At 32.3% G+C, this 26839-nt stretch overlaps 4 protein-coding genes and 1 non-coding gene across 7 annotated transcripts; 4 read left to right on the top strand and 1 right to left on the bottom strand.

Annotated features, from left to right (window-relative positions):
* The first annotated feature begins 2304 nt into the window (after positions 1 to 2304).
* LOC111901438 (4-hydroxyphenylpyruvate dioxygenase) lies at positions 2305 to 4160 on the top strand. The gene is made up of 2 exons (XM_023897290.2): positions 2305 to 3646; positions 3771 to 4160. The coding sequence occupies exons 1-2, from the start codon at positions 2496 to 2498 to the stop codon at positions 3958 to 3960; spliced, it is 1341 nt and encodes a 446-aa protein (XP_023753058.1). The 5' UTR covers positions 2305 to 2495; the 3' UTR covers positions 3961 to 4160.
* A 10544-nt stretch (positions 4161 to 14704) lies between these two features.
* LOC111901437 (BTB/POZ domain-containing protein At3g44820) lies at positions 14705 to 17266 on the top strand. Of its 2 annotated transcripts, XM_023897289.3 has the most exons (6): positions 14705 to 15149; positions 15238 to 15307; positions 15405 to 15471; positions 15601 to 16014; positions 16103 to 16647; positions 16717 to 17266. In XM_023897289.3, the coding sequence occupies exons 1-6, from the start codon at positions 15055 to 15057 to the stop codon at positions 17071 to 17073; spliced, it is 1548 nt and encodes a 515-aa protein (XP_023753057.1). In that variant the 5' UTR covers positions 14705 to 15054; the 3' UTR covers positions 17074 to 17266. The 2 variants fall into 2 exon arrangements, with proteins under 2 accessions (XP_023753057.1, XP_023753055.1); XM_023897287.3 differs by having other exon boundaries at positions 14707 to 15149; positions 15405 to 16014.
* Positions 17267 to 17587: 321 nt separating this feature from the next.
* On the bottom strand, positions 17588 to 20903 carry LOC111901436 (uncharacterized). Of its 2 annotated transcripts, XM_023897286.3 has the most exons (3): positions 20360 to 20903; positions 20045 to 20199; positions 17588 to 18037 (listed from the first exon to the last, which is right to left on the bottom strand). In XM_023897286.3, exons 1-3 carry the CDS (start codon positions 20703 to 20705, stop codon positions 18029 to 18031), a joined length of 510 nt encoding a protein of 169 aa, XP_023753054.1. In that variant the 5' UTR covers positions 20706 to 20903; the 3' UTR covers positions 17588 to 18028. The 2 variants fall into 2 exon arrangements, with proteins under 2 accessions (XP_023753054.1, XP_023753053.1); XM_023897285.3 differs by lacking the exon at positions 17588 to 18037 and having other exon boundaries at positions 19935 to 20199; positions 20360 to 20892.
* LOC111901434 (serine carboxypeptidase-like) lies at positions 17718 to 20103 on the top strand. Its single transcript, XM_023897284.2, has 9 exons — positions 17718 to 18050; positions 18193 to 18361; positions 18455 to 18574; positions 18649 to 18792; positions 18868 to 19018; positions 19093 to 19178; positions 19258 to 19507; positions 19592 to 19725; positions 19836 to 20103. The coding sequence occupies exons 1-9, from the start codon at positions 17740 to 17742 to the stop codon at positions 19935 to 19937; spliced, it is 1467 nt and encodes a 488-aa protein (XP_023753052.1). The 5' UTR covers positions 17718 to 17739; the 3' UTR covers positions 19938 to 20103.
* Positions 20813 to 20885, top strand: TRNAF-GAA (transfer RNA phenylalanine (anticodon GAA)). Its single transcript has one exon. It is a non-coding gene; the product is annotated as a tRNA-Phe (tRNA).
* Positions 20904 to 26839: the final 5936 nt, after the last annotated feature.

The following is a 26839-nucleotide window of genomic DNA, read 5'->3' as shown; positions in this document are numbered from 1 at the left end:
TGAATTATATTTTTAAACTCAATCTCAAATGCTCCTCAATTTTGAAATATATCTGCTATCATCTTCGTTAAGTTCATGAGACATAAATGTCGATCCCTTGTATATAAAAAATTTTAATATTTTCAAAATAATATGATTAGTTTGTAAATATTCAATTTTAAATTAAATAATTAGATGTAAAAAATGCATTTCTAAATATTTATATGTTAAACTAGGAGAATGTCTGTGCGTTGCGCATAAGCATCTATATAGCTGAAATGTTTACAAATATATGTTTTTTTAATCTCAATCTTTTGAATAACTTCTACTCGCAGGTTACTCATGAATAAAAGTAAATATAATATATGGTTTAATGTTATTTATAGTTGTTGTTATTGTTAATTAATTTCTATCATTGTAATTATTTAAAACATCAAACAATTTTTTTTTATTTTAAAGGTATCAATATAATTTTTTATATAGAGTTATTTCTAACTATTGTTATTGTAAGTTATTTTAAGCTACTTATTTGAAAACTTTTAATGATTATAAAATATCTTTAAGAACTATTTTAGTTAAATTAATATTACAATTTAGTTTTTGCATTTAGCACTAAAATTTATCACTTTTAACTATTCAGAAAATATTTTTTGGGTTTTTTAAGTGGAACTCAAATTTATATTGAAGTTGGCCCTGTAATGTTATATTTAAATAAACAATTTTAGTATTTTGTCCAAACTATTCAAAAGTTCTAGCGTTAAACTGCTAATGGTTTACATACAACAACATATTAAATCTAATAAATTAAGTATAATATGTTAAAAGTTAAAGACATAATTTTATAAGTAGAAGTAAAAATATTATTTAAATATTGAAATTTAGTTTATTTATGATTACATTTTCGGTTAAATATTTATTAAACCTCATTAACCAACTTATAATCATTATTAGATAGACACTACAATTTATCACTTTTAACTAAAGTTTATATTTAAGTTGATTTTGTAAGGTTATATTTAAATTAACAATTTAAGTATTTTATACAAATTGTTCAAAAGTTGTAGTTTTAAAATGATAATGGTTTACATACAACAACATATTAGACATAATAAATTAAGTATAATATGTTAAATGTTAAAAACATAGCTTTATAAGTAAAAGAAAATATATTCTTTTCATATTGAAATTTGGTTTATATATGATTACACTTTAAGATTTATATTTATTATCTTTACAACATATTAAATCTAATAAATTAAATATAATATGTTAAAAGTTAAAGACATAACTTTATAAGTAGAAGTAAAAATATTATTTTAATATTGAAATTTAGTTTATTTTTTATTACACTTTAGGTTTGATACTTATTTATCCTTATTAACCGATTTATAATCATTATTAGAAAGACACTACAATTTATCATTTTTAACTATTTCCCAAATATTATTTGAGTTGTTTAAGTTGAACTAAATTTTATATTTAAGTTGATCATGTAAGATAATATTTAAATTAACAATTTAAATATTTTATACAAATTGATCAAAAGTTGTAGCTTTAAAATGATAACTGTTTACATACAACATACTAGACCTAATAAATTAAGTATAATATGTTAAAAGTTAAAAACAAACTTTATAAGTAGAAGAAAATATATTTTTTAATATTGGAATTAGGTTATATATGATTACACAACCAACTTATAATAATTATCAGAAAGAAATTGAAAAGTCATGGGAGTTTCAAATTAATTTAGGTTTGATATTTATTTATCCTTATTAACCAATTTATAATTATTATTAAAAAGACACTACAATTTATTACTTTTAACTATTTACTAAATATTCTTTAGGTTGTTTAAGTTAAACTAAATTTTATATTTAAGTTGATCATGTAAGGTTATATTTAAATTAACAATTTAAATATTTTATACAAATTGATCAAAAATTATAGCTTTAAAATGATAATGGTTTACATACAACATATTAGACCTAATAAATTAAGTATAATATGTTAAAAGTTAAAAACAAACTTTATAAGTAGAAAAAAATATATTTTTTAATATTGAAATTTGGTTTATATATGATTACACAACCAACTTATAATAATTATTAAAAAGAAATTGAAAAGTCATGGGAGTTTCAAATGAATGTAATGAAAGGAAAAAATACATGACAATTTCAAATGAATGTGATTCAAGAAAAAATATATGCATAGATTTTTGTTAAACGATTTAAATTTAAAAATTTGGCATAACGATCTTATATTGCCAGTAATTTGTTAGATAAAGTGTATATATGCAACTTGAAAAACAAAGATTAGTATCTAATTTCTGGTTTGAATCTTTGAGATAACCAGTGTTACGTGTCAATATCATCACTCCAAACCAATCGTTGATACTTCCGTGTGGTTCATATCCTGTTTCTTTTGGAGACGTGCTCCTACTCGCTTCTATACATCTATATTTGATCTACACCTAATTCACGATTTCAAAATCCAAATCCAAATCCAAATCCAAAATGGGAACGGAAGCTAAACCCTCCAATGTTGCCGGAGAACAAACCGGCTCCGCCTTCAAGCTAGTTGGCTTCAACAACTTCATCCGAACAAATCCCATGTCCGACAAATTCTCAGTCAAAAGATTCCACCACATTGAGTTCTGGTGCTCCGACGCCACCAACACCGCCCGACGTTTCTCCTGGGGCCTCGGCATGCCCATCGTTCAGAAATCCGATCTATCAACTGGAAACGCAACTCACGCCTCCTACCTCCTCCGCTCCGGCCAACTCAACTTCCTCTTCACTGCTCCTTATTCCCCCTCCATCTCCTCCGCCGTCACCTCCACCACCGCTTCCATCCCGTCGTTTTCCCACACTGACTGCCGCAACTTCACCGCTTCCCACGGCCTCGCAGTCCGCTCAGTCGCCATTGAAGTCGAAGACGCCGAAATCGCTTTCTCCGTCAGCGTCTCCCACGGCGCTAAACCCTCTTCTTCCCCAATCACCCTTGGAAATAACGACGTCGTACTGTCTGAAGTTAAACTCTACGGCGATGTCGTTTTGCGTTACATAAGCTACAAGAATCCCAACTTTGATGGCATATCTAATTTCTTGCCCGGGTTTGAACCAGTTGAAAAGACGTCGTCGTTTCCTGACCTTGACTACGGTATCCGCCGTCTTGATCACGCCGTAGGCAACGTCCCGGAACTCGCTCCGGCTGTAGACTACGTGAAATCGATCACCGGATTCCATGAGTTCGCCGAATTCACGGCGGAGGATGTCGGCACGAGCGAGAGCGGACTCAATTCGGTCGTTTTAGCGTGCAATAGCGAGATGGTTTTGATCCCTATGAATGAGCCGGTGTACGGAACAAAGAGGAAGAGCCAGATTCAGACGTATCTGGAACACAACGAAGGCGCCGGAGTTCAGCATTTGGCGCTGGCAAGTGAGGACATATTTCGGACCTTGAGAGAGATGAGGAAGCGCAGCGGTATTGGTGGTTTTGAGTTTATGCCGTCGCCACCGCCTACTTATTATCGGAATTTGAAGAATAGAGTCGGAGATGTATTGACAGATGAAGAGATTAAGGAGTGTGAGGAGTTGGGAATATTAGTCGATAGAGATGATCAGGGGACTCTGCTTCAAATCTTCACCAAACCCGTGGGTGACAGGTATGCCCATATTAACCAATGCTCTTGAATTCATTATCAGCATATTCAATAATACAGAACCCTAACTTGCATATTGATGAATTCCCAAAATTTGGGATTGTTGTTTGTATTTGTATCTGGGCAGGCCAACCATATTCATAGAGATAATTCAGAGAGTTGGGTGTATGGTGAAAGATGATGAAGGCAAGGTGCAGCAGAAGGCAGGGTGTGGAGGATTCGGGAAAGGGAACTTCTCTGAGCTCTTCAAATCTATCGAGGAATATGAGAAGACGCTTGAAGCACGAACCACTACTGAACCAACTGCTGCTGCATGAAAGCTGCCCATACTATGGTAGTAATATCCATGTCTTCTTCATTGAAATCCTATGATTCGAACATATTACATATGTACATGAGGATTCTGTAGAAAGTGAGTCCTGAAAATGTTTGATCTTGACAAGAAGATATTGGTAACATGTTCTAATTTTCTATACGGAATAAATACTGTTGGGTTAGTTTTTCTTCGTTAATCAAACTGTTTTTAGCTTTCGCAACATATGCTCGAATGTGTCATGGAAGAAAGACCACATAGTTGTTTACTTTTCTGACAAAAACACACACCCATTTTATCACAAAACACTTCAAAGAGCTCGAGGGCGATTTTGGTATCAAGAGGGCTTTAAAAAACTACTTTTTGAAGAAATCTATCCCTATTTTGTTATGTTAACACAACAACCAGAGGCGTAACCCTAATCTCGATGTCTGATCATATTGATGAACTTAGGTTTACCATGTTTTGGGTTTTGACGAGGATATTTGAAACTAGTTAAAGAATATTCAAGAATCGATGTTGTTTGGTTAGTAAACATTCTTATATGAAAGTAATTCATGTATTATGAACCTAATTGTTTGTATGGACCTAATTATTTGTTGAATAATTAGAGTTTATTAAACTTGATCGAGGGAGAATTTCATATGTCATAAATAAAAACTTAAAATATCATCTGTCTAAAACCTTTTTTTTATTTTAAAATTTTTTTAACTGTTATTTTTATTTTTTTTATAAATTTTAATTTTAAAACATCATTTATATTTTTTATAAACTTTTAAAATATCATATTTATTTAACTTGTCATTTTCTTTTTAAAGTGAGATAATATACTTAAAAGGGAACAAAAGCACTTGCCAAATGCCAATTCGTATACCAACTCCTTGCCTATCATAAACAATTATCATATTAACCCTTGTACCCTTCACAAGGCAACACGTGACAATGCATGAGTTAAAGTGACTTAATATTGGATTATTCAATCACGCAATATAACTCCAAAAATTATTTCATTTCCTTCACAAGAAAATCTCCATGATTGCTTTGAAAACAAATACAAATATTTTGAGAAGCCAAGCATAAAATACCAAGTTCAAAAAATCAAAAAACTTAAGACAATTTTTTACGTGGACGTTTCTACTCCTCTGTGTCAAACAAGTTTACAAAGTTTTCAATAACAAAAAATTATGGGACCACTTCATATATATATATATATATATATATATATATATATATATATATATATATATATATATATATATATATATATAATGTTATCATGAAATCAATTTATTATGGTAAGAATATAAATTGTTGATGGACCGATTTATAGAATATTTACTTACCATGTGGGTTGAGTTCCCGGTTTTACTCAAGATCCTCAAGATCTTTTCCATCTCTCATATTAGGGTTTATATCCATCTATAAATACATGTGATGAGGAGCAAATCAAAACACACGAAAATACACTAAGAAATCTATATGGTTCATTGATGAGGGATTTCAGAAAGGGCTCTTGAGATCAACTGGAAAGTTCTTCCTAGTCTCTAGATCCAAAAATCTCAATGGAACAAGGTATCTAATCATTCTTATATGTGTAAGTTTTCTTTTAATCAGATTCGAGATTAAATATCCAAAATTATGCTTCCGCGTTTTATGTTTTAGTTATGAAAATAACCAATAATTGATATCAGAGCTTACTTGAATCTCTTACTAGAAAATTTTGATTAGATTATAAACCATTAAAATTGTGGGATATTTTCCGATCTAATAACATTTGATGTATAACATACTTGTATACGTAACTTTGTCTTCTTGTTCTTTTCGGACATTCTTTTTCTTGCTTGAAAGCAAGATGGTACCAGATTGTGATGCTTAAAGTGTGTCTCTTATGTTACGGTTGTGAATGATTTAAAATACAAGCCAATGTTTAATTGACTACTTTACTTGTGGATGTCCAGTAATAATATCAAAGCTTTATTCTTTTAATTGATTAAAAAACTTTATGTTTATTAAAGTCTAATAAAGAAATCAAAGATAACAGTGACCATGAGGGGTTTTATCAAGTATCTAAACTTTTAGATACATACGATATATTTAAAGAATATATGTATATATAATTTGGAGACTATAATTTTTTTTTCAAATCTTCATCATGATAAAACCCAATCTAGATTAAATATATTGTTTATTATTATTTTGTATATCTTTGATTCGATTATACCTTTTGACTATAGATTCGTGTCTTTTCCAACTTTTAGTAAAACTGCAGACATTAGGATACGTAGCAGCAGCCTTTGCTATTTACAATTTAGGTTATTTTTTCAATTATTAATTTTTGTGGCTACATACAATTGTATGCTCAGCGTAACTTTGTTCCACATTTTAAGTAGCAAATGGTTACAAGTTGACATGTGTGTAAGAATTAACCTTAAAACGAAGTAGCAATTTTTTTACCATAAATTTATATATTTAAATTATGAAATTATGGTACGAATAAGTTTTTAAAATTATGGTGTATGAAATTGCTAACTATTTTAATATGTTCAACTTGTATGGTCAAATTTGGTATGTAATATTTAATTATTGCAAGTTTAATCTTATGAGTAAATACTTAAATTACGGTGATATTAAATATTTAAAATTATTAAAAAAAAGTTGTACAAAAGCATGCAATAGAGTTTATGGAAACTTATAAACGTATTTTTGGTTATTGATAAATTTCATTTATGACATATTATTTATTTTAAGGGTAAATTAATTGACACAATATATCGTCAAAGCGATCTCTTTTGTGAAAATTAATTTACAAAGAACTAAATTTTATGGTTTGTATTTATTAATGTGGATATTAATTGATCCAAAGTTATGTTAATATTTGGCCGGATAAATACATGTTTGATGATAAATATGTGACGATTCTTTAGGTTACATGTCATTAATAAGTCAATCCAAAGAGAGATTTATTAATTGACATGATATATTGTCAATTCTTATTATCAAAATTTATAGTTTATGTGTATATTAATGCGGATATTAGCCGATCCAAAGGTAGACTGATATTTGGCCGAATAAACATATATGTGGTGATAAACGTGTGACGATTTTTTGGTTCCATGTGATTAATAAGTCAATCCAAAGAGAGGATTGTTAATTGACATGATTTATTGTCAACGTTTATCTCTAAAATAAGGATATCTCTTGCAAGTTAGTATTACTGTCCAAAGACTTGATATTAATGTTGTGTTGATACCTTGTAAAAATGTCATAAATTGAAATTATTGATTACGGTTTATGGATTAATGAGCATAAAAGTAGATTTACCTATAGGCTCAAAATAGAAATCTGAATTATGGTATTATACCTGTTAACATTAATCACACTTATGATTCTTACTCAATGAGATTAACTTTAAGGAATGCAATGAGGACATTATGTTAGTTCTCAATTGCGTGGATATTGACCATTCATTTTGGATAGAGCAACATTCTTTGAGGATGTTGAGTTTGGGGGAGAAACAAGGTTAAAACATTGTCCTTAAGGAGGAATCAATCTTGATTCCTATTATTGCTTTCGATAGTATGCAAATTATGAATCAGTGATCGACAATGTTTTTCAATATCCTATTTTGAATACACAAACTCAACAACCTTAACTTCGGATATCCTATGCGTGGTACCACATTTATCATCAATTTATTATCTCTTTTGGTTTTGCGGTAAATATAGTAAATGATATTGTGTATCACATACTAAGTGGGAGTAAATTTATTTTTCTGGTTTTGGGTCGATATCTATACAACCCAAGTTTGGATCATAAGAAAGTAGCCAAATGAATTTTGAGATATCTATATATAACAAAAGTCTATATGCTCAACTATAGGAAATCAGATGTTTTGGAGATCATTTTTATTAAAAATCTGATTTTATTAGATGCCAAAATGGTTACGGATCCATATAGGGATACTTTTAAATTTTAGCATGATGAACCACTTCATGGAATAGACTTCGGTAGCATCTTCCATAATGGCATCATAATTTATAGCATGGAATATGGTTGCGAAAATTTGTCACGAGGGTGTGTATTGAAAGACCATTAAAGTTGTGATAATAAATCAACAATGTTATATAACAGAAGTTCTATTAAATCAAAGCATATTGACATAAAGTTTCCTTCTGTTAACACAATAGTGCAAAATGGAAATATATATAACACATATGAACAAACTCCATGAAAGTAGATCCGCTCATAAAGGGAATACCTCCCTAGGTCTTTCATGAGCATACTACACACGTTGGTGTGATATTGGTTTTAGTGGGAGTTTTATGGTGCGTTATGTCTTGTTTAAGAATATGTTTTTCTGTACAGAATTGAATTCGGTTGACTCCATTATTAGTTGCACTTATTTGAAGTTTGATCTCACTTCAAGTTAAAAAGGAACTTGTTGGAAATCTATTTAGATTTAAAACCACACTTCATATTTAATCTATGTCGTTAGTTATATATGTATATGTGACCATTGATAGGTTTAGTTACATAAATTGTAACGAAAACCGCTTTGATCCTATACTATTATGATTAGTGGACGAGATTGTTTAAGGGTACAAATATTATGATAGCATTCATTAAAGCGCTTATACGGTTATATGTACATTTATATATTTGTGGTCCAGTGGGAGATTGTTAGATAATTATGGGACCACATCATATATATGTAATGTTATCATGAAATCAATTTATTATGGTAAGAATATAAATTGTTGATGGACGGATTTATAGAATATTTACTTACCATGTGGGTTGAGTTCCCGGTTTGACTCAAGATCCTCAAGATCCCTTTCATCTCTCACATTAGGGTTTATATCCATCTATAAATACATGTGATGAGGAGCAAATCAAAACACACGAAAATACACTAAGAAATATGTATGGTTCATTGATGGGGGATTTTAGAGAGAGCTCTTGAGATCAACTGGAAAACTCTTCCTAGTCTCTAGATCCGAAAATCTCAATGGAACAAGGTATCTAATCATTCTTATATGTTTAAGTTTTCTTTTAATCAAATTCGAGATTAAAGATCCAAAATTATGCTTCCACGTTTTATGTTTTGGTTATGAAAATAACCAACAAAAAAATACTTTTAACTATCAACAAACATTGAATGGATCAACAAACATTGATTCAATCAACAGAAGCAACCATAAACATGGTTTTTTAATTCAAACCACAAAAGCGAACATGAACAAACACTAATTTAATCATGGTTTTGGAAACCACACTAAAAGAATTTAAGAACCATACATTCTGAACCATAATCACCCAAAAAGAAGTGTTGTTCCAGGCGACTTTCGTATCAATGGTGTATGACAAGTGTGACTATGACGGTGTTGGTAACTTCGACAATGGTAAAATCGCCCTCCACCTATGTCAGGGGCAGACCAACAAGTTGCACATGGCATGTGCTACCCTTCCAATTTCCCGCGTAGTATAATTTTTTTGAGAAATTGTTTGGCGTAATACATTTTTCCGACATACTACCCTTAAAATCATGTATGTTACCTCTGACATTTTCTTTTACGTCCGTTGATGCCCACGTTTGCATTGTTTTAGTTTCCAGACGGGCTTCGTACCAGTTCATGAAATCCTATCAGAATCATGCCTACAAAATAGAAAGAAGAGTATTATTGCACAAAATATAAGGAAGGTATTACGGTCGTCCAAAAAAATATAATTATAATGATTTTAAATAATGAAAAGTAATATGAAAATGTGTTAAAATGATATATATATATATATATATATATATATATATATATATATATAGGTTAGGTTCTATGGAAAACAAAAAACCCTAAAAATCATAAAAATGCATAAAAAAATACTTAGAGATCACAAAACTTTTTTTTGAATTTTTTTTATAAAAAATCGTAGCTTTTTATAAAAATTCGCTGAAAAAAAATCAATTTTTTTTAGTAATAAAAAAAGTTTTTTTTCAAAAAAAATTTTCAGCGATTTTCTTTAAAAAGCTGCGATTGTTTCTTAAAAAATGTCAAAAAAAAGTTTTGTGATCTCTAGATATTTTTTTATACATTTTTATGATTTTTAGGGTTTTTTTGTTTTGCAAATAACCTTTTCCCTATATATATATATATATAGGCTTAAGTTATTTTGTTTTTACTAACTATTGTGTGCCAGAATGCACAGATTTGGACCACCGGATGAATAAAATCAATGATTATGATCTGAGGGTCTATGATATTACATTAGAGTAGTAGTATGTACCATATAATCACACAAATTTCAGAAAAATGGTATTTTGGTCAATTAACCTATTTTAAAAAAGGTAATTTCGGATTTTAAGGGATCATTAACACTTTTAATTTTAAAATCTGAATTTTTTAAATTAATTTTAATTAATTCTAAACATAATTTGTAAACATAACCGATTTTATTCCGTCAGAATGAATTTTTGTTTAAATGATGTTATTTCAGAGTTTAATTATAGTAGAATATTAACGAAGAATAACAGAATTCTTGAACTCCTAGTTAAAAAATAACAACATTTTAATATTTTCATATACATTCGAACTTAAATACAAATTCATACATATTCTTACGTACTAATAGCCTTCTACATTGTAATATATTTATACATATTCTAAAAGAATATCATAAAAAATCAGTATTCTTGAATATACAGTTAATGAATAAATACAAGTGTAATTCTTAAAAAATAAGAACATCCTTAAACTGTGAGTGTCATCAATCTTTGGCTCATTCTTCAAGTCATTCTTATCAGGTCTTCAAGTTATTCTTCCGACCATTCCTATCACAAATGCAACAAAAACTAATAATGGTTAAAAACATGTTGCTTGCAATTCCTATTAATTTATACATTCTGGGAGAATACATATAATTCATTCCGGTAGAATATACAGAACATAATCTTGCATAATACATAGAATACAATCTTGCAGAATACATAGAATAAAATCTGCTAGTTATAACTTTACATGCCACTATAAAGAATTAAAAGCATGTGATTTTCCATTTGCAATCGTATTTCTCTATATATAAACATTCTAAAGCATAGAATGTATAAATGCATTCTGTCAGAATTACTATAATGTTACTTGCAATTCCTAGCATTTTATATATTCTGGAAGAATACATAGAATATATTCTGATAGATTACATAAAATTTGCTACTAAATCAAGATTATAAAATTGTGAACAGTGGAACATGTTAAGTTTAATAATTTTCAAATATTAGAAGGTTAGATTTTGATATTTTCCACATATTGCTTATTTAATCAGGTGATTACAAATGCTTTTGAGAAGAGTTTTCTCATTCATACAATGTTTAAGTTCTAAAATGTCTCAAATTTGTGAAAATCTCTTATAAACCCTTAATCAAATCTTCACCCTAAATTGATTAAAAAAATCAAATACCAATAGCAAAGATTAATGTTACTCAGGTAATTAACAAATAAGGAGTTAATAAAACAACAAAAAAAACATATCAAAAGGTTTAATGAAGAAAATAAAAGAAATACTCTTTGAGGCATTTCTACAAACACCTGGCGTGCAACATAGAAATCAAAATTTATTTCAGGCCATTTCTACAACAAAGCTGCCAAATTCTCTTTGAGGTATTTCTACAAACATCCATCGATTCTTAATCAAACGAACACCTATGTAATTCTGCCAAATCAAACAAGAACAAAAAGAAAGAAGGAGCCTTTACTTATTGATTGAATCATTGTCGAACAACTTCCTCCATCACCGATTCCACCCACCTGTCGATTGCCACCACCCCATACGACTTACTGTCGCCTTACAACTCCCAATTTGCAACCGCCCTTGTGTTTCAAGACAATCGGACCAGAAGAAAAATGGAGCCGAGGGGAGCAGCCCTGCGCTGTTGGCCTCCCTCCATTGCCTATGCTAGCGATCCACCAGCACCATCGAACCCTCACTTCTAGCCTCTTTCCGATCATAATAGGCCGACGAACATGCAGCTGTGAAAGACTTGATTTCTGGTGAAAAGGAGGAATTGAGGTATCGATGATTTCTGGTGGAAAGGAGGAACTGAGATATTGATGATTTAAGGAAGTCGCCGTACTCTTTAAGGTTAGAGATGTGGGCTTTGTAGGGTTAAACTAATTAAGGAGATATTCATTGAATTATTTTTTACCATAATTAGATATAGGAAGTTTACCATTATACTCTTTTTTAATTTATTTAATGATTTATTATTCTTAAATTCTCATTGGTGCATTTAGTCACACACTATTTGCTAAAAACATTTGAACCTAACTCTCTCTCTCTCTCTCTCTCTATATATATATATATATATATATATATATATATATATATATATATATATATATAAAGCATTAAAACGACATCACCTTATGCATAAAAATAATATTAATTTTTCCAAACCAATAAACTATTATAAATTTCATATTGTAATAACCAAATAAAATTCTAAAATATAGTTTTATTTATTTATTCTCACATAAAATACGGACATAGTTAAATATAATTTTAGACATGCATTAAAAAAAAGTCTCCTAACTTTCAATATTTACTAAAAAAAAATCTTATATAAATGTATTTTTATGGTAGGAGATACTATTTATGGGGTGTTTGAACGTATTTTTCAATGGGAGTGACAATTGATAACACGATACGACAAAAATATCCAACACGAAATGAAATTGAGACGAAATTGAAATTCGAATTCATGTTCGTGTCGTGTTCGTGTCAAGTGTAAACAACACGACGTCGTGTCGTGTTCATGTTCAAAATTTGACCCGAAATTGACACAATTTAACATTTTTTTTTTGTGTTTTTCTTGTTTGTCTTGTTTTTCGTGTTATATATGAATAAATATTAATTAAATACATTAATTGTTATTTCATGTTATCTTTACCGTGTCGTGTCGTGTTTGTCGTTTTTTAATCGGTTCGTTTTCGTGTTAGTTAGAAAAACCCGAGATCGTGTCGTGTCGTGTACGTGTTACATAAAACTTTATCGTGTCGTGTCATGTCAGACAAAAACACGACACGATAGTCCGATTTGTCACCCCTACTTTTCAATTAACATATTGACTTTTTTAGAAAAGTTAGAAATTTTTGGTTTTTTGAAATCATTTTTACATTAAAATTTTGATGCTTACCAAAAGCTTTTTAACTATGAAAAACTAATAAATATATAAGTCATTTTTTAATTTATTCGCTTTTTGAAAAACCAATACATAAATAAGTCATTTTGAAAAACACTCTCAAACACCATTTTAAATTATCTATTTTAACTACATAACAGTAAATATTTAACTAATAGTACAATACATCATTATATTGTTAAATTTATACAAAATTGCATAATTTTGTGAAGGGAAAACCTTATAAAAACCCAACATATTTTCATCAGAATCTTAAAAAAAACCATTATATTATTTATTTGTATGTTAAAACCCTTATTTTTTTTAAAAGTATCATTTAAGGCATCGAGCTCGGTATATCCTAGATAGCCGAAAATGCTAGGTAATCGATTCTCAACGTTTTGATTGTTAAAATTCATTAGATTATATATATATATATATATATATATATATATATATATATATATATATATATATATATATATATATATATATATATATATATATATATATATATATATATATATGAGGGTTTAAATGCACTAAAAAAATAATATAATGATTTTTTAATCCTTTCATGAAAATATATTAGGTTTTTTTAAGATTAGAAAACCTTAAATAAAAATTTCCGAAAATATAAGGTTTAGTGCACTATAAAAGTAATATTGTGGTTTTTCTAATCATTTTGTTTAGTGTTTAGGAGGTTTTCCATTTGTGAAATAATTGAATGTGCTTGTCCACGAAAGAAGTTGAATTGAATGGGTTCAGTGCTTCGCCACCTTTTCTCAGATAAAAAAAGTGCTTGCCCACTACAATGGAAAGTAGAATTCGCTTTGAATATCCAGTTCTACAAACGCCTTTGGGCAATTCACTTTTGAAGTAATCAATTTAAGATGTGATTTACTTTATTGATGGGATTCACGTGGGACGCAGAAAATCGGGGCAAACATGGGCGGGGATCGACTCATGAACCATGATTAGTAACAGGGGATCCTTCAATTCAATTTGAAATTTCAAGTTGGCAGAGTTAGCAACTGCGTCATCTGCAGCCATTAAAGTCGATTTGAACTTTTAAGTTAGTGTGGGAGCATCATCAGTGTTTATAAAAAGCAAATGTAAAGATCGAATGTTTGAATAAACAAACCAAAAGCACGTCTTGCTATTTCATCCATGCCTTGTTGATTATAGCACCCAACCTGTTCGACAAAATGCCTGGCTATCATTGGCCATGTCTTTATGTCTTCACTACTCATTCTGATGCTAGCTAATTGCTATCACCCCAATCCCAAAATCCCAATAACTTTATACCAATTTAAAATCATACGAAAAAAATTATTGATAACTGATAAGTTCATTAGGCTAATTATAAAAGCGATATAATTCACGTTTGAGTGGATGTGAAATACATGTGATGCACTCCCATTTATTATAATGGTACCAGATCAAATATGAAATATCACTATCAGTCATTATAAAAATAAAAAATAAAACATATGTAGGGTCATTGTGCTTTGGTAAACAGATCTAAAACACGAAGCCGAAAGTAGGCAACTTGAAAGCGTCTCCATAATTTCTTCTTTCTTACTTTAATTTCTTTCCTTTTTTCTTTCGGATATTCATAGTTTAAATTATACAGTACATCGGACCAAATTGATATCCGGTTGTGATGGTTGCTGAATGACAATGGGTTGTCCTGTGGCACTCAAAGTTTACCTTTTTTATGGGGGAAAAAGCCCCACAGACAGATAATAATGTTGAAGGAGACACAATTATCACCTTTTTGTCTATAATCAAGCAATGGTCCAAAAAGACGACCTAATTTGACTCAGACTCTTGTTTATAAATGTTTTCCCGACTATATTTTTATGGGTCTTCTTGTTTAAATTATAGCTCGCAATCAGACAAGAAGGCATGGTCATAGACTCATAGATGATAAGTTTTTCATCTTTTGAATTGGAAAAGAAAGGATCATCCATGGCTCCTACAGGAAAAGCTTTGGAATTCTATAATGAAGACAATGACTGGTAAATGCTTTCTCTTTTACTCCTCTTAACATTATGATTTCCAAATTCACTTGCTTTTTTGATCATTTGGTAATCATTTGTGTGCCAGGTTTTGTAATGCAGTTTTGCCAAGTGATCTCACCATTGTCATAGATGGAGTAAACTTCCATCTTCACAAGGTGTACTTTTTCTTCTAACTTTCAATGTTTAATTTCACCCTGTGTGAACTGGTGTCAATCATTAATACCAAACTTTTTAAACTGCATGTTTCTCCAGTTTCCCTTACTATCAAGATGTGGGAAAATAGAAAAGTTGATGAAAGAAACTGAAAATAACAATAAAGGTACTTCCACCATCATCCTGGAGGACATCCCTGGTGGTGCCACCTCATTTCTGGCTGCTTCTAAGTTCTGTTATGGTGTCCATATTGAACTTACACCTACAAATATTGTTATGGTGTATCACATGTCAGATTATCTTGAAATGACTGATGAATATGGAGATGATAACTTATTCTCAAAAACAGAGACTTACTTCCATAAAAATATACTAAAAAACTGGAAGGATTGCATGGTTGCTCTTCAAAGTTGTGAAACCATTGTAACAAAAAGTGACAATCTCCAAATAATCAGTAAATGCTTGAATGCCATGTCAGCAATGGTTTGCACAGACCCGAGTTTGTTTGGATGGCCAATGATGATGATGTATGGTTGCTTACAAAGCCCTGGAGGTAGCATTCTCTGGAATGGAATCGACACAGGTGCAAGAATCCAAACATCGGAATCGGATTGGTGGTTTGAAGATGTTTCACATCTTAGTATTGTTTTGTTCAAAAGGCTTATCAAGACAATGGAATCTAAAGGCATCCAACCCGAAAAGTTAACAGGTGAAATAATTCAATTCATCAATTCCACATTTTTTCTTGTATGATCATCATACATTCCATCATTTACAACTTTGCCACTGATTTGCAGGTGCTATTATGTACTATTCTGGGAAATGTCTTCATGGTTTAGGCAGATGGCAAAGCGGGCAGTTTAGTAAAACTAGGTCTACCACAAAATATGACATAGTTGATCAAAGGGTAGTATTGGAAAGTATTGTGGATATTCTCCCACAAATAAAGGACGAGTCTTTTTGTCGTTTCTTATTGGGACTTTTACGTGTTGGTTTAATGTTGGGTGTTAGCAATAAATGTCAAGAATCACTTGAAAGGAGGATAGGAATGCAACTAGAATTTGCTACATTAGATGGAATCATGATTCCTAGTTATATTGATTCTGATACATTATATAATACGGATACTGTTGAAAGGATGATTAACTATTTTATAACTTGTGAAGAAATGGGTTTTACAACATTAAAAAATGTTTCTAAGCTTGTGGATAGTTATATAGCAGAGATTGCATCTGATGTGAACTTGAAACCTGACAAGATACATTCACTTGCAAAGTCTCTTCCGGAATCTTCAAGATCTTTGCATGATGGACTATACAGAGCTTTGGATATTTATTTTGAGGTCTATTTCTTATATACTCAAAAAAGGGTTTTTTTTTATTTCTTTTGAGTAAATGATTTTTTGATTCAGGCTCATTCGTGGTTGCATGAGAAAGAAAAAGAAGGTCTATGCAAAATCATTGAGTGGGAGAAACTTTCCATTGATGCTTGTGCTCATGCTTCTCAAAATGTACGCCTACCACTTAGAGTTGTCCTCCAAGTGTTGTTTTTTGAACAAATGCATATAAAAACAGCTTTAGCGGGTTGCCTTCATGTGTTGGATGACGAAAATAACCCTACATATCATCCATTGGGCCTTGTACATGAGAATGAGCTACTAAGAGTTGGCATGGAGAAGATGAGAAGTAGAGTGAGTGAACTTGAACAAGAGTTCAATAAACTGAGGCAAGAGATGACAAGGATGAGTGGGACCCATTTGTGTAAGTAGTGATTTGGTTAAGAAAACCCATCCGAGAAACATTAATTATGGATCTTGGATGTGTTTTCTTGATTCTTTTTATCTTTCTTTTTTCATCAATGGTTGTAGCTTTAATGCTAGTAGAGTAAGAGAGGTTTGCCTTCAACTGTATATCACAATGTCACTTGGATTTTTGTAGCAAATGAGCACTATACTTTACAAATGGCCAATTTTGTATAAATTATTACAATGTAAATGCAAAGATTAAAAGAACACAACATTGAATGAAGACACAAAATTGTAGCGTTTTGAGATGAACAACTCATGGTAGCATGTTGCGTACGTAAATTTTAATTGTTTAAACAATGAATGATTGTTCATGGAGAGCGACCCACAACAAGAATGTGGACTATTTCTAACATTTTGCTTTTGTGGGATTATGTATTTCCATTGAAGGTTTTACCTTGTAAAACAACAAGATCTCATTCTGAGAAAAATATAGCCTAATATTATCACATTTACACATAACTAGTAATGCAAGATGTTAGCAATGAATCTTCAAATATAGAAATTAGAAACTAAAACTAATCGTGTGCAATTGGGATTTCGTGTAGAAATCTATCTTAAACCCTATATAAATCTCCAAAACCCATACCCCTTCACATAAACATAAACACAAGGCAAGATTTAACCACAATGGATCTTGTCATTTACCTTATTCTCATTTTCCTTATCAGTCATTCTCCCTTCGCATCTTTTGCATCTCAGATACATGATCCTTCCTCAAGAACAGGATATGAACTCATTAAGGAGTTGAATTTGAACCCAAAACTCGATCTTAACATCATTAAGCCAAACATATCCGATTCTTCTTCAGTCAGCATTACGGGTTCCAGAATTGTTGAAAAGCCATTAAAGCTCCAAGTTCTTGGGGATTCAGGTGCTTCAGTTCATGACCTTGCTCATCTTGCTGGATATGTTCAAATCAAACACACTGTAGGCGCAAGGTATCTTTATCATCACCACAACATGTAGAATGAAATATATATATATATATATATATATATATATATATATATATATATATATATATACACATAAACAAATATCAAATAGTAACTAAATGAAATATATGAACTATGTTTGAAGGATGTTCTACTACTTCTTTGAATCAAGAAACAAGAAGGATGATCCTGTGGTCATATGGTTGACTGGAGGACCTGGTTGTAGCAGTGCAATAGCTCTTTTTTATGAAAATGGTCCTTTTCAACTCACCAATAACTTATCACTTGTGTGGAATGACCATGGTTGGGATAAGGTCAGGTCTTTTAACTCATCCATTCTACCATATATGATATAACCATTGAATGAAAAAAAAAAAGTAACTATAACATGCATATTGATTTTCTAGGTTGCAAACATGATATACATTGATCAACCTATTGGAACTGGTTTCAGTTACAGTTCGAGTGAAAAAGACATTCGACATGATGAAAAAGGTGTAGGAGATGACCTTTATGACTTCCTTCAGGTAATTTGAATAATTATGTGATCTCAAAATCCCAAATGTAAAAAACTAAAGTTGAAATTTTTAATGAATGACAGGAGTTCTTTAAGGTGCACCCTGAGTATGTGAAAAACGACCTCTACATAACTGGAGAATCATATGGAGGACACTACATTCCAGCTTTTGCTACCCGTATAAACCAGGGGAACAAGAACAAAGATGGAATTCATTTAAACTTGAAGGTGGTGTTCATTACAATCTTCCAACAGTTTTAAGGATTTTCAATTTTGCTCATGGAATTGTGATTAACTGGATAGGGATTTGCAATTGGAAACGGACTCACTGAACCTGGAATCCAATTCAAGGCGGATGTTGATTTCGCTTTGGTAAATCAGTTAATTACACAAAAAGATTACAATGAATTGATTCAAATAGTACCAAAGTGTGAAGAAGCAGCAAACAAATGTGGTAATTTTTCATTATTTAACCTTGTTATGTTTTTGTGAATGTTGTATATATACTTGAGGTGTTCTATTTTTCAGGGACAAATGGTAAAGCCAGTTGCCTTGATGCCTGGAACATATGTGGGGAAATTCACTCCAAGATTTTGTATGCTAGCAATATATGTGTAAGTAAGCAAATAAATATCCTACAATCATAACTGGAAGTGCAATTCATATGTAATAGAAACAATTGTTGTATAACAGCCTTATGATTTGAGGAAGCAAAGATGTGGTGACTTGTCAAGGATAGATGAATTCTTGAACTTGGAATCAGTGAAAAAGGCATTAGGGGTACCAGAGGAAATACATTTTGGGGCGTGTAATGGTAAGGTGTATGGAGCACTGAAGGAAGACATTATGAGAAACCTTGAAGTTGGGATTCCAGTGCTTTTGGAAGATGGTATTCAGATGCTTGTTTATGCTGGAGAATATGATTTTATTTGCAATTGGCTAGGTAAGATACAGATGAAATAATGAAAATAAGCAATGTTTTTTTTTTCCATTTTCTGAAAGGACTTGGTTTTCTCTGAATTAACAGGGAACTATAGATGGGTCAAAGGCATGAAATGGTCTGGTCAACTAAATTTTGCTGCATCTACAGTCTATCAATTTATAGTAGATGGGAAAGAAGCTGGATTGGCAAAAAACTATGGCCCTCTCACTTTCCTTAAGGTTTGTGCATGAACATATCAATATATGAATATATATAATATATGTATGTATGTATCCAATGAGCTTTTATGGTAAAATAAAAATTGTTCTTTTTTTTTTTTGTAAATCAGGTGCATGATGCTGGGCATATGGTTCCACAGGATCAACCAAAGGCTTCATTGCAGATGTTAAAGATGTGGATGGATGGAGAACTTACCTTAACACAAATATAAAAAATAAAACTTTGTTGTAATGTTGGGAGTATTAAGAAATAATGTAAACAATAAAGTGAGAAAGTTTAAGCATGAAGAACATTGGGTATTTAACAATCAGGTCTTACTCCGTGTAATTCCCTCAATGTATCCATTGCAGGATGAAACCCAGATTTCAAAGGAACAACTGATACAACTCGTTGATGTTGTGCATTGCCATTCTTGGGTTTTGAAAGTGTCACCTTTAACATCTCTCCCTCCAGAATCTTACTTGCAGTCTCACCTGAGAAAACATAAGATTTTCAATCTGTTAAGGAGTTAGGACACACAATAATGGAAGCAGTGATGAACTAGTTGCCAACGTATTTACACAAAGATTCAAAGAACATCAAATGAAAATAATGAAAGTTTATAGATAAGATATTCTTTAAAATGATACTAACCGGAAAAGGGATGAAGCTTGGCGAAATCAACGAAATCTTGAGCAGAGCAACCAAAGAGAACCCTAGCAGCCCTGTCAAACATAACCACCTCAAACACCTTCGTCTCTGTCGCTACGGACATGAGGACGCGAAATAAGCGTTTAGAAGTAGAGCCGCCGCCGCCGCGGTGAGGAACAGTACTAGTATTTCTAGTGAAATTGCAGTGATCACAGTAAGTTACGGACGGCGGCGCGGTGTTGGTTTCGGGGAGAGTTCTCTCACAGAAGGAACACACTGTGTAATACAAGGCGGTGTGATCAATGGCGACGACTGTGCATATGGTGGTAGTCCGTTTGTCCACATCCATTGCGGTTGCCGAAGGCCGGGGAACAACAAACTATGGTAACCAGAAGGTAAATATGAATCCTTTCGCTAAACCTATAATATAGAAATGCTTCAACAACTATTCGTCAAGCGGGGATAGCTCAGTTGGGAGAGCGTCAGACTGAAGATCTGAAGGTCAGGTGTTCGATCCACCTTCACCGCATTTTATTTTTCAAAATTAACATGAACTTTCTGGTGATTAATCCACATAACTAAAAACTTCAGTAAGAGACCTAGGTCATCCACATTCTTCTAAAGAGACATAAGTTTAATAATTACAAATATACAATATCACAATAATAGAAAAAGTTATGTTTTTTTTGTCAATTAGGACATATGGTGGTTGTCCTATCTCTCTTATGCATAGTTGATGTTGCTTTACATAATTGCTTAAGTTTGTTTATGATTGATATTTTGTAATGTTCATGTAATAATATTATTTCTCTCTCATTCCACAATACATGTATTCATCTCTTACAACGCAATTAACTCTAGTCCAATACTTTGTTATCTCGATACATATTCCACTTAGCAAAAAATCACCGCGCGCCCCTCACGTGTAACATGCTTTGTTCCTCAACAAGGAATGTGACAATAGGTTTGAATATGTTCCCTCATGAGTCCCACTAAGGACATATATAACTAGTGTGTTCCCATGCCATAACTCATGTTAAGTTAGTCATCTCTAGTTGAAACTCAAATCCAAGGAAAGCATGGTCAAAGTACTTGGTGTATTTTCAATATCCAAGGAAAGAAATTATGTTTTCGTTGTAACTGATAAGGTCCATTAAGAATGGGACAAGGATGTATGAGTTTATCAAATAAATAGTATGTTCAATAGAAACTACCCAATTTGTATTATTTATTCCAAATAAATTGCATTGTTTGTGTCGAGATTTCCTTCATTTGCATAAAACTCATGTGTGCATGTTTGATAGAAATTGTTTTGTTTTGTTTTGCTTGTGTGCCGTTTGTAGACATTATACTGATAAGGGTCGTACAAGTCTTCATGAGTTGACATTTTTATTGTAAGAAATCTCAAAACATGTTGCTTAGATCATTGATCATTATAACAACCATATGATTTATTTTTGGTTTCGGTCTTATACCCGATGGATGTTCATGAATTTTATAACATTTATGAATAGTTCTTGTTGTTATTTGAGTTCTTTTTTTTTTCTCTTTTCTACAACTAGTGAGAAAAAAACAATTAACAAATGGAGCCAATTGATCCATAACTAAGATTTGACCTACGATATTACGGAAGAAGGAGTCATTACCTCCCGATACACTCAACTCACTACCACATCAACTTTTCTTTCTCCTTTCTCTCTTCCATATTTCCAACCTACAACACATGAAAACCTTGTCTTTTCTAACTCACTCAACCCATTCAATTAAAAAAAACACAAAACAATTAAGATACAAGTTTTAAAGAACATGGTACAAAGGAAAAAGAAAGAGAGAGAATAAAAAGAGAAAAGAGGAAACGACTTCCTCAAACCGTTGGAGAGTACTAATTCTTCAAACCACTACAGCCCAAAGCTTGCAGGGGTCCTATCCTGGAGGTATCGTTGGTACCTTCCCCAAAAACACATGATACCCACCTCACTTAGAAAAGGATATATTCAATCTCATGATAAAAATGCATAATATATTCATCTTGAAAATATTTTTCGATTTCTTGAACTCCATTGCAACCGTAGTTGCCACATGTGCATCTAGGACGAAAATTATCGACTTCTTCTGGTAACGACTTCAACCGTATGAAATAAACTCCAACAACATCTTGATTTTGATTATGGTCGACTATGCATGTGTATTTGAAATCAAATGTGGTCCATTGATTTGTTGGTAACAATCTTCGAGATTGTTCCATATTTCAAATGTAGAATTGACGACACGTGAGTAATAATGGGCAACGACAGATGGAAGGGGTGGGGTTAAGGTGGTTATCGAAAGAATGGAATGGATAAGGACAAAATACCATATATAGATGATCAGTTGGAGGTGGGATAATGCTACTTCCAATCAAAATGACATGAAATGGAGAAAAATTATGTCAAATCATCATCTAAGATTTACCTTCTAACGGACTACATTCATTTCATTAACATGTCATTTCATACCCGCTTAAAAAAACTTGACAAAACTATAAAATTGGTCTGTGTGGTATGTAAAAAATTGTGGATAAGGTCCAAAATTAAGTACTTTATGTGGTGTTAGTCCCAAAATTAAAAAACTTATGTGGTTTTAGTAGGGGTGAGCAAACCCGAACCAAGAAACCGAGAAACCGACAAAAACCGACGAAACCGAAACCGAAAAAACCGAAACCAAATCAAAACCGACGGTGTGGGTTTTAAATTTGTAAAAACCGACTTTCCGGGTTCGGTTTCGGTTTTGCCCCCAGAAACCGACCCAACAACCCGAGAAACCGACCCCTCTTTAAAACCGAGAAACCGACCCAGCAAACCCGCAAACCCGATGCTTTTTACTGATTATATATATATATATATATATATATATATATATATATATATATATAAAATAAAAATAAATAAAAGAAGCTTAGGTGTTTTTTTAATTATTTAACTAATTGTTACATTTCTGGAAAATGGGTTCAAACCCAAAACCCATGGGTTTAAACCCAGAAACTGTAAGTGTATGGGTTGAACTCAAGAAACCGCCCAAACCGATATCGAAAACCGAGAAACCGAACCGACCAGAAACCGATCCTATTGGGTTATGAAAACTAGAAACCGATCATTTACGGGTTGGGTTGGGTTGGGGTCCAAAACCGACCCAAACCGACCCATGCACAGCCCTAGGTTTTAGTCCTTAAAAGAATTGAAGTGACCGCTTTTCCCTTTTACTTTCTTTTTTATATCATTTCTATTTATTTTCATATTTTATTAATTAAAAATTAAAAAAAAAAACATTAGGCCCACTTATTCCACCCAACGTACCTTATCTCTTTCTCACACACACACACTTTCTCTCCCTCTCCCTCTCTCTCTCTCTATCTCTCTCACACACACATACATACACCCCTAACCTAAACCTCTTTATCTTCAAGATTGTAGCTCTCGTCCCCAAATCCATCGTCCGCATCCCCTGTTCTTCTCAGCGATCGAACCCCACTGTCGATCTTATAAACATAACTCCGATGAAACCTCCTCCCGACTACGACACTACCATTTATGACAACTAGCACCATTGCACCACTACTTGATTGCCAAGCCACCAACATATCATCATTTCTTGTTTTTATTAGTAGGAACTGTGAGGAATTACAATATAAGCTCAAAGATGATTTCAATTCTTTCACCGCTATAAAACTCATGGCCTTAGTGCAACTTCTGGAGTGCTAGCGATTACTATGTCCGATCAATCGTGTAACGCCCGTAGATCCGGGCTAGTCAATTTAGAGACGATAAACATCAAAAATGAATTTTTGATGGAAGATTATTTATAAGGATTAATCTTAACTAAGTTATAGTATATGCTACAAGGATTCCGTACATATAAAGAACGCCGAAATCTGAGTTATAATGAAGAGGTTATGACCTGTCGAAGTTTCGTGACAGAACCGGCACGACACATCGCGACGTAAATAGTGAATTTAAGTTAGAGAGATATTTAGCCTGAGCGATCTAAATGAAAGTCGTAGAATACGTTAAACCGAGAGCGTGCATAAAAAAACGTCTAAATCTGACTTCGTATGAGGAAGTTGTGATTTTTCAAAGTTTCGACTTAGCGGTATGCAACTCGAATACTCGAATTTGAGATCGAGTGGTATCTGTTGGGTTTTGAGCGTTCTAACACTCCTATGGTGTACATGCAACCCTATAAACCTTGGATCTATGTTTTCTCTATTATACATGCAAATAAGAACTTTCCAAGGCTTTAATCCTAACTAGCATATTATGATGTTCTTAATCTACAAAGTACTAGTTAGAAGACATACCTTTTGATGTAGCTTGATGTCTTCAAGCTTTAAGAGCTTAGCCCCAATAGTGTGGAAGCCTCAAGTGGAATCACAAATCACCAAGACACCTTGGAAGACTTTAGAGAATATGAATACTTGGTTTTCTCTTAGTGAAATCGGCTAGCCCTCTTAGTGTATCACCACTAGTGCCAATTTCACCAACCAAAGACATCTTTATATAGTATGGAGGATTAGGGTTAAACCCTAATACCCATGACCTTTCATTTCCTAGGATCCATGGGTTAAACACTCCATGGACTATCCATGAAAGCTTAGCCCAACCTAAATGAACTTGGCCCATTCCATATATATAAGAGTCCATATTTAATTAGTTCCTTTTGATCACTTAATTAATTATAAATTAATTCTTGATCAATACTAGTTAAATAATATGATTCCATATTAATATATTAGAACTTATAATATATTAATATTAATCATAAACATACTATTCTCAAAAGATTATCCATATAAATTGTGTGGGTGAAGTGCAACCCAAATGGACCATGCCGGGTCGGGTCAAGTACATACCAAATATAGTTATGGACTTAGACATTAATCCAACAGTCTCCCACTTGGATAAGTCTAAAACTATTATTGCGTATGACTTCAAACCTAACTGGCAATCGTAGCTCTTAAAGCCGCTGTCGAACTCTGACCTTGTCGGTGAACTCTGACCTTTGTCAATGACTTGTCCATTAGATAAGGGATCATATATTCCTCCATTCTAGATATCATATGGACTGAGACATGGATTATAATCATTCTCTCTGTCCATTAGTTGTTTCCCGATTTGCGATTTATGACGACTGACTAATTGAACAAATCAAATCAGTCCTGGCCCGGCCGAGCACTTCCATTTGTCATCATCAAATCATCGAGGGGCCCACAGATATCGCTTTTATCCCGAAGGTAAAAGGAACGGATAAACTTCGACTCATATGGCTTGTTCTACTACTTGTTGAATCATACACAAAGGCACGTTTTATAACACCGAGTTACCGTATGCGTTTTCGTGCAATCAATGTACTATCAACTCATAGTAACAAATCATATCTCTAGGTTTGAAGAATATAAGATATTATCGTCTCATGATCACTCGTGATAAAATCCATGAAGTGATTCCAATGAGCGTGGGTTGAATCCAATACTCAGAACTTATGAGCACTCATGATTGTTGTAGCCTTGTCCAACACCTTAGACCTCTACAACCCATCATGACAGTCTTAATTCATATCTACTTCCAAAATATGACCGACTGTGGATGGTTTGAATAACTTAGTCATTCCGGAAGAATAACCTAGTTTATTCGGGAAGTCAAAACATGCAAAGTGAAACACAATAATAATTGAATCTAATATGGTATCAACCCTTTGAACATAAATAAAACACCTTTTATTTATCACCATATGATTACACATTATTCATTGTATACTGTTTCAGCTATCAACTTTATTCTTGAATTTAAAACAATAGTTGTCCCATGCTCCAAGCATGTACACTATGTTTTCTTAAACACTAGTCATGCCACACACCAAGTATGCATACTATGTTTGTCTATGATCTTTACTTTGTGAACTAGATCAATTGAACATAACTTCAATGATTCTCTTTTCACACTCCCAAATCCTTACTGCAAATGCAAGAATTCCAAATTCATGCCATTTACTGAAATCTGTTAGATTCTAAACTTATATGCATTGATCCTCTCGTAATGATTATGCACAAAGTCATAAAGACTTGGCAACAATCATTACAGAGTATTCCAAAGGAGATCAACTCCTTGGAAACATCCTTCTTGCATTAAGTTTCCTAATCTTAAACAGATTGAAAATTCTAACTTTGAAACATTTCCAGATTCCATTTTGACTATCACTTCTGAACAAGAGTTGCCTCCTTACAGACTATGTCAATATGGTCCTTCCAGAATTATCACTATACTTCCAATTGTCCTTGAGCAACCAATCTTTGGTAAACCTTAGATTGTCCTCGACAATTTTTTAATCCTTTTAGTCATATCCAGTTCTAAACCTTTTTCCCTTCTTAATGCCCCAGGCATTTGGAAAATTTTAGAACGGATGATTATAGCACATGTAATCGATCCTATATCCAAAGCATATGGGACACGA

Source organism: Lactuca sativa, chromosome 2 (assembly GCF_002870075.4).
Source record: "Lactuca sativa cultivar Salinas chromosome 2, Lsat_Salinas_v11, whole genome shotgun sequence".
Taxonomy (NCBI): Eukaryota; Viridiplantae; Streptophyta; class Magnoliopsida; order Asterales; family Asteraceae; genus Lactuca; species Lactuca sativa.
Note: the sequence above shows the minus strand (reverse complement) of the source record. Positions and strands in the feature narration are given on the sequence as shown.

Bases quoted from the DNA above. Each gene is read 5' to 3' on its own strand.
- LOC111901438 (XM_023897290.2), top strand. From the start codon at position 2,496: ATGGGAACGGAAGCTAAACCCTCCAATGTTGCCGGAGAACAAACCGGC. The intron at 3,647-3,770 runs GTATGCCCATAT...GTATCTGGGCAG, and splicing joins ACCAAACCCGTGGGTGACAG to GCCAACCATATTCATAGAGA.
- LOC111901437 (XM_023897287.3), top strand. From the start codon at position 15,055: ATGATAAGTTTTTCATCTTTTGAATTGGAAAAGAAAGGATCATCCATG. The intron at 15,308-15,404 runs GTGTACTTTTTC...ATGTTTCTCCAG, and splicing joins TAAACTTCCATCTTCACAAG to TTTCCCTTACTATCAAGATG. The intron at 16,648-16,716 runs GTCTATTTCTTA...TTTTTGATTCAG, and splicing joins CTTTGGATATTTATTTTGAG to GCTCATTCGTGGTTGCATGA.
- LOC111901434 (XM_023897284.2), top strand. From the start codon at position 17,740: ATGGATCTTGTCATTTACCTTATTCTCATTTTCCTTATCAGTCATTCT. The intron at 19,019-19,092 runs GTAATTTTTCAT...TCTATTTTTCAG, and splicing joins AGAAGCAGCAAACAAATGTG to GGACAAATGGTAAAGCCAGT. The intron at 19,726-19,835 runs GTTTGTGCATGA...TTTGTAAATCAG, and splicing joins GCCCTCTCACTTTCCTTAAG to GTGCATGATGCTGGGCATAT.
- LOC111901436 (XM_023897285.3), bottom strand. From the start codon at position 20,705: ATGGATGTGGACAAACGGACTACCACCATATGCACAGTCGTCGCCATT. The intron at 20,200-20,359 runs GTTAGTATCATT...ATGTTTTCTCAG, and splicing joins CAAGCTTCATCCCTTTTCCG to GTGAGACTGCAAGTAAGATT.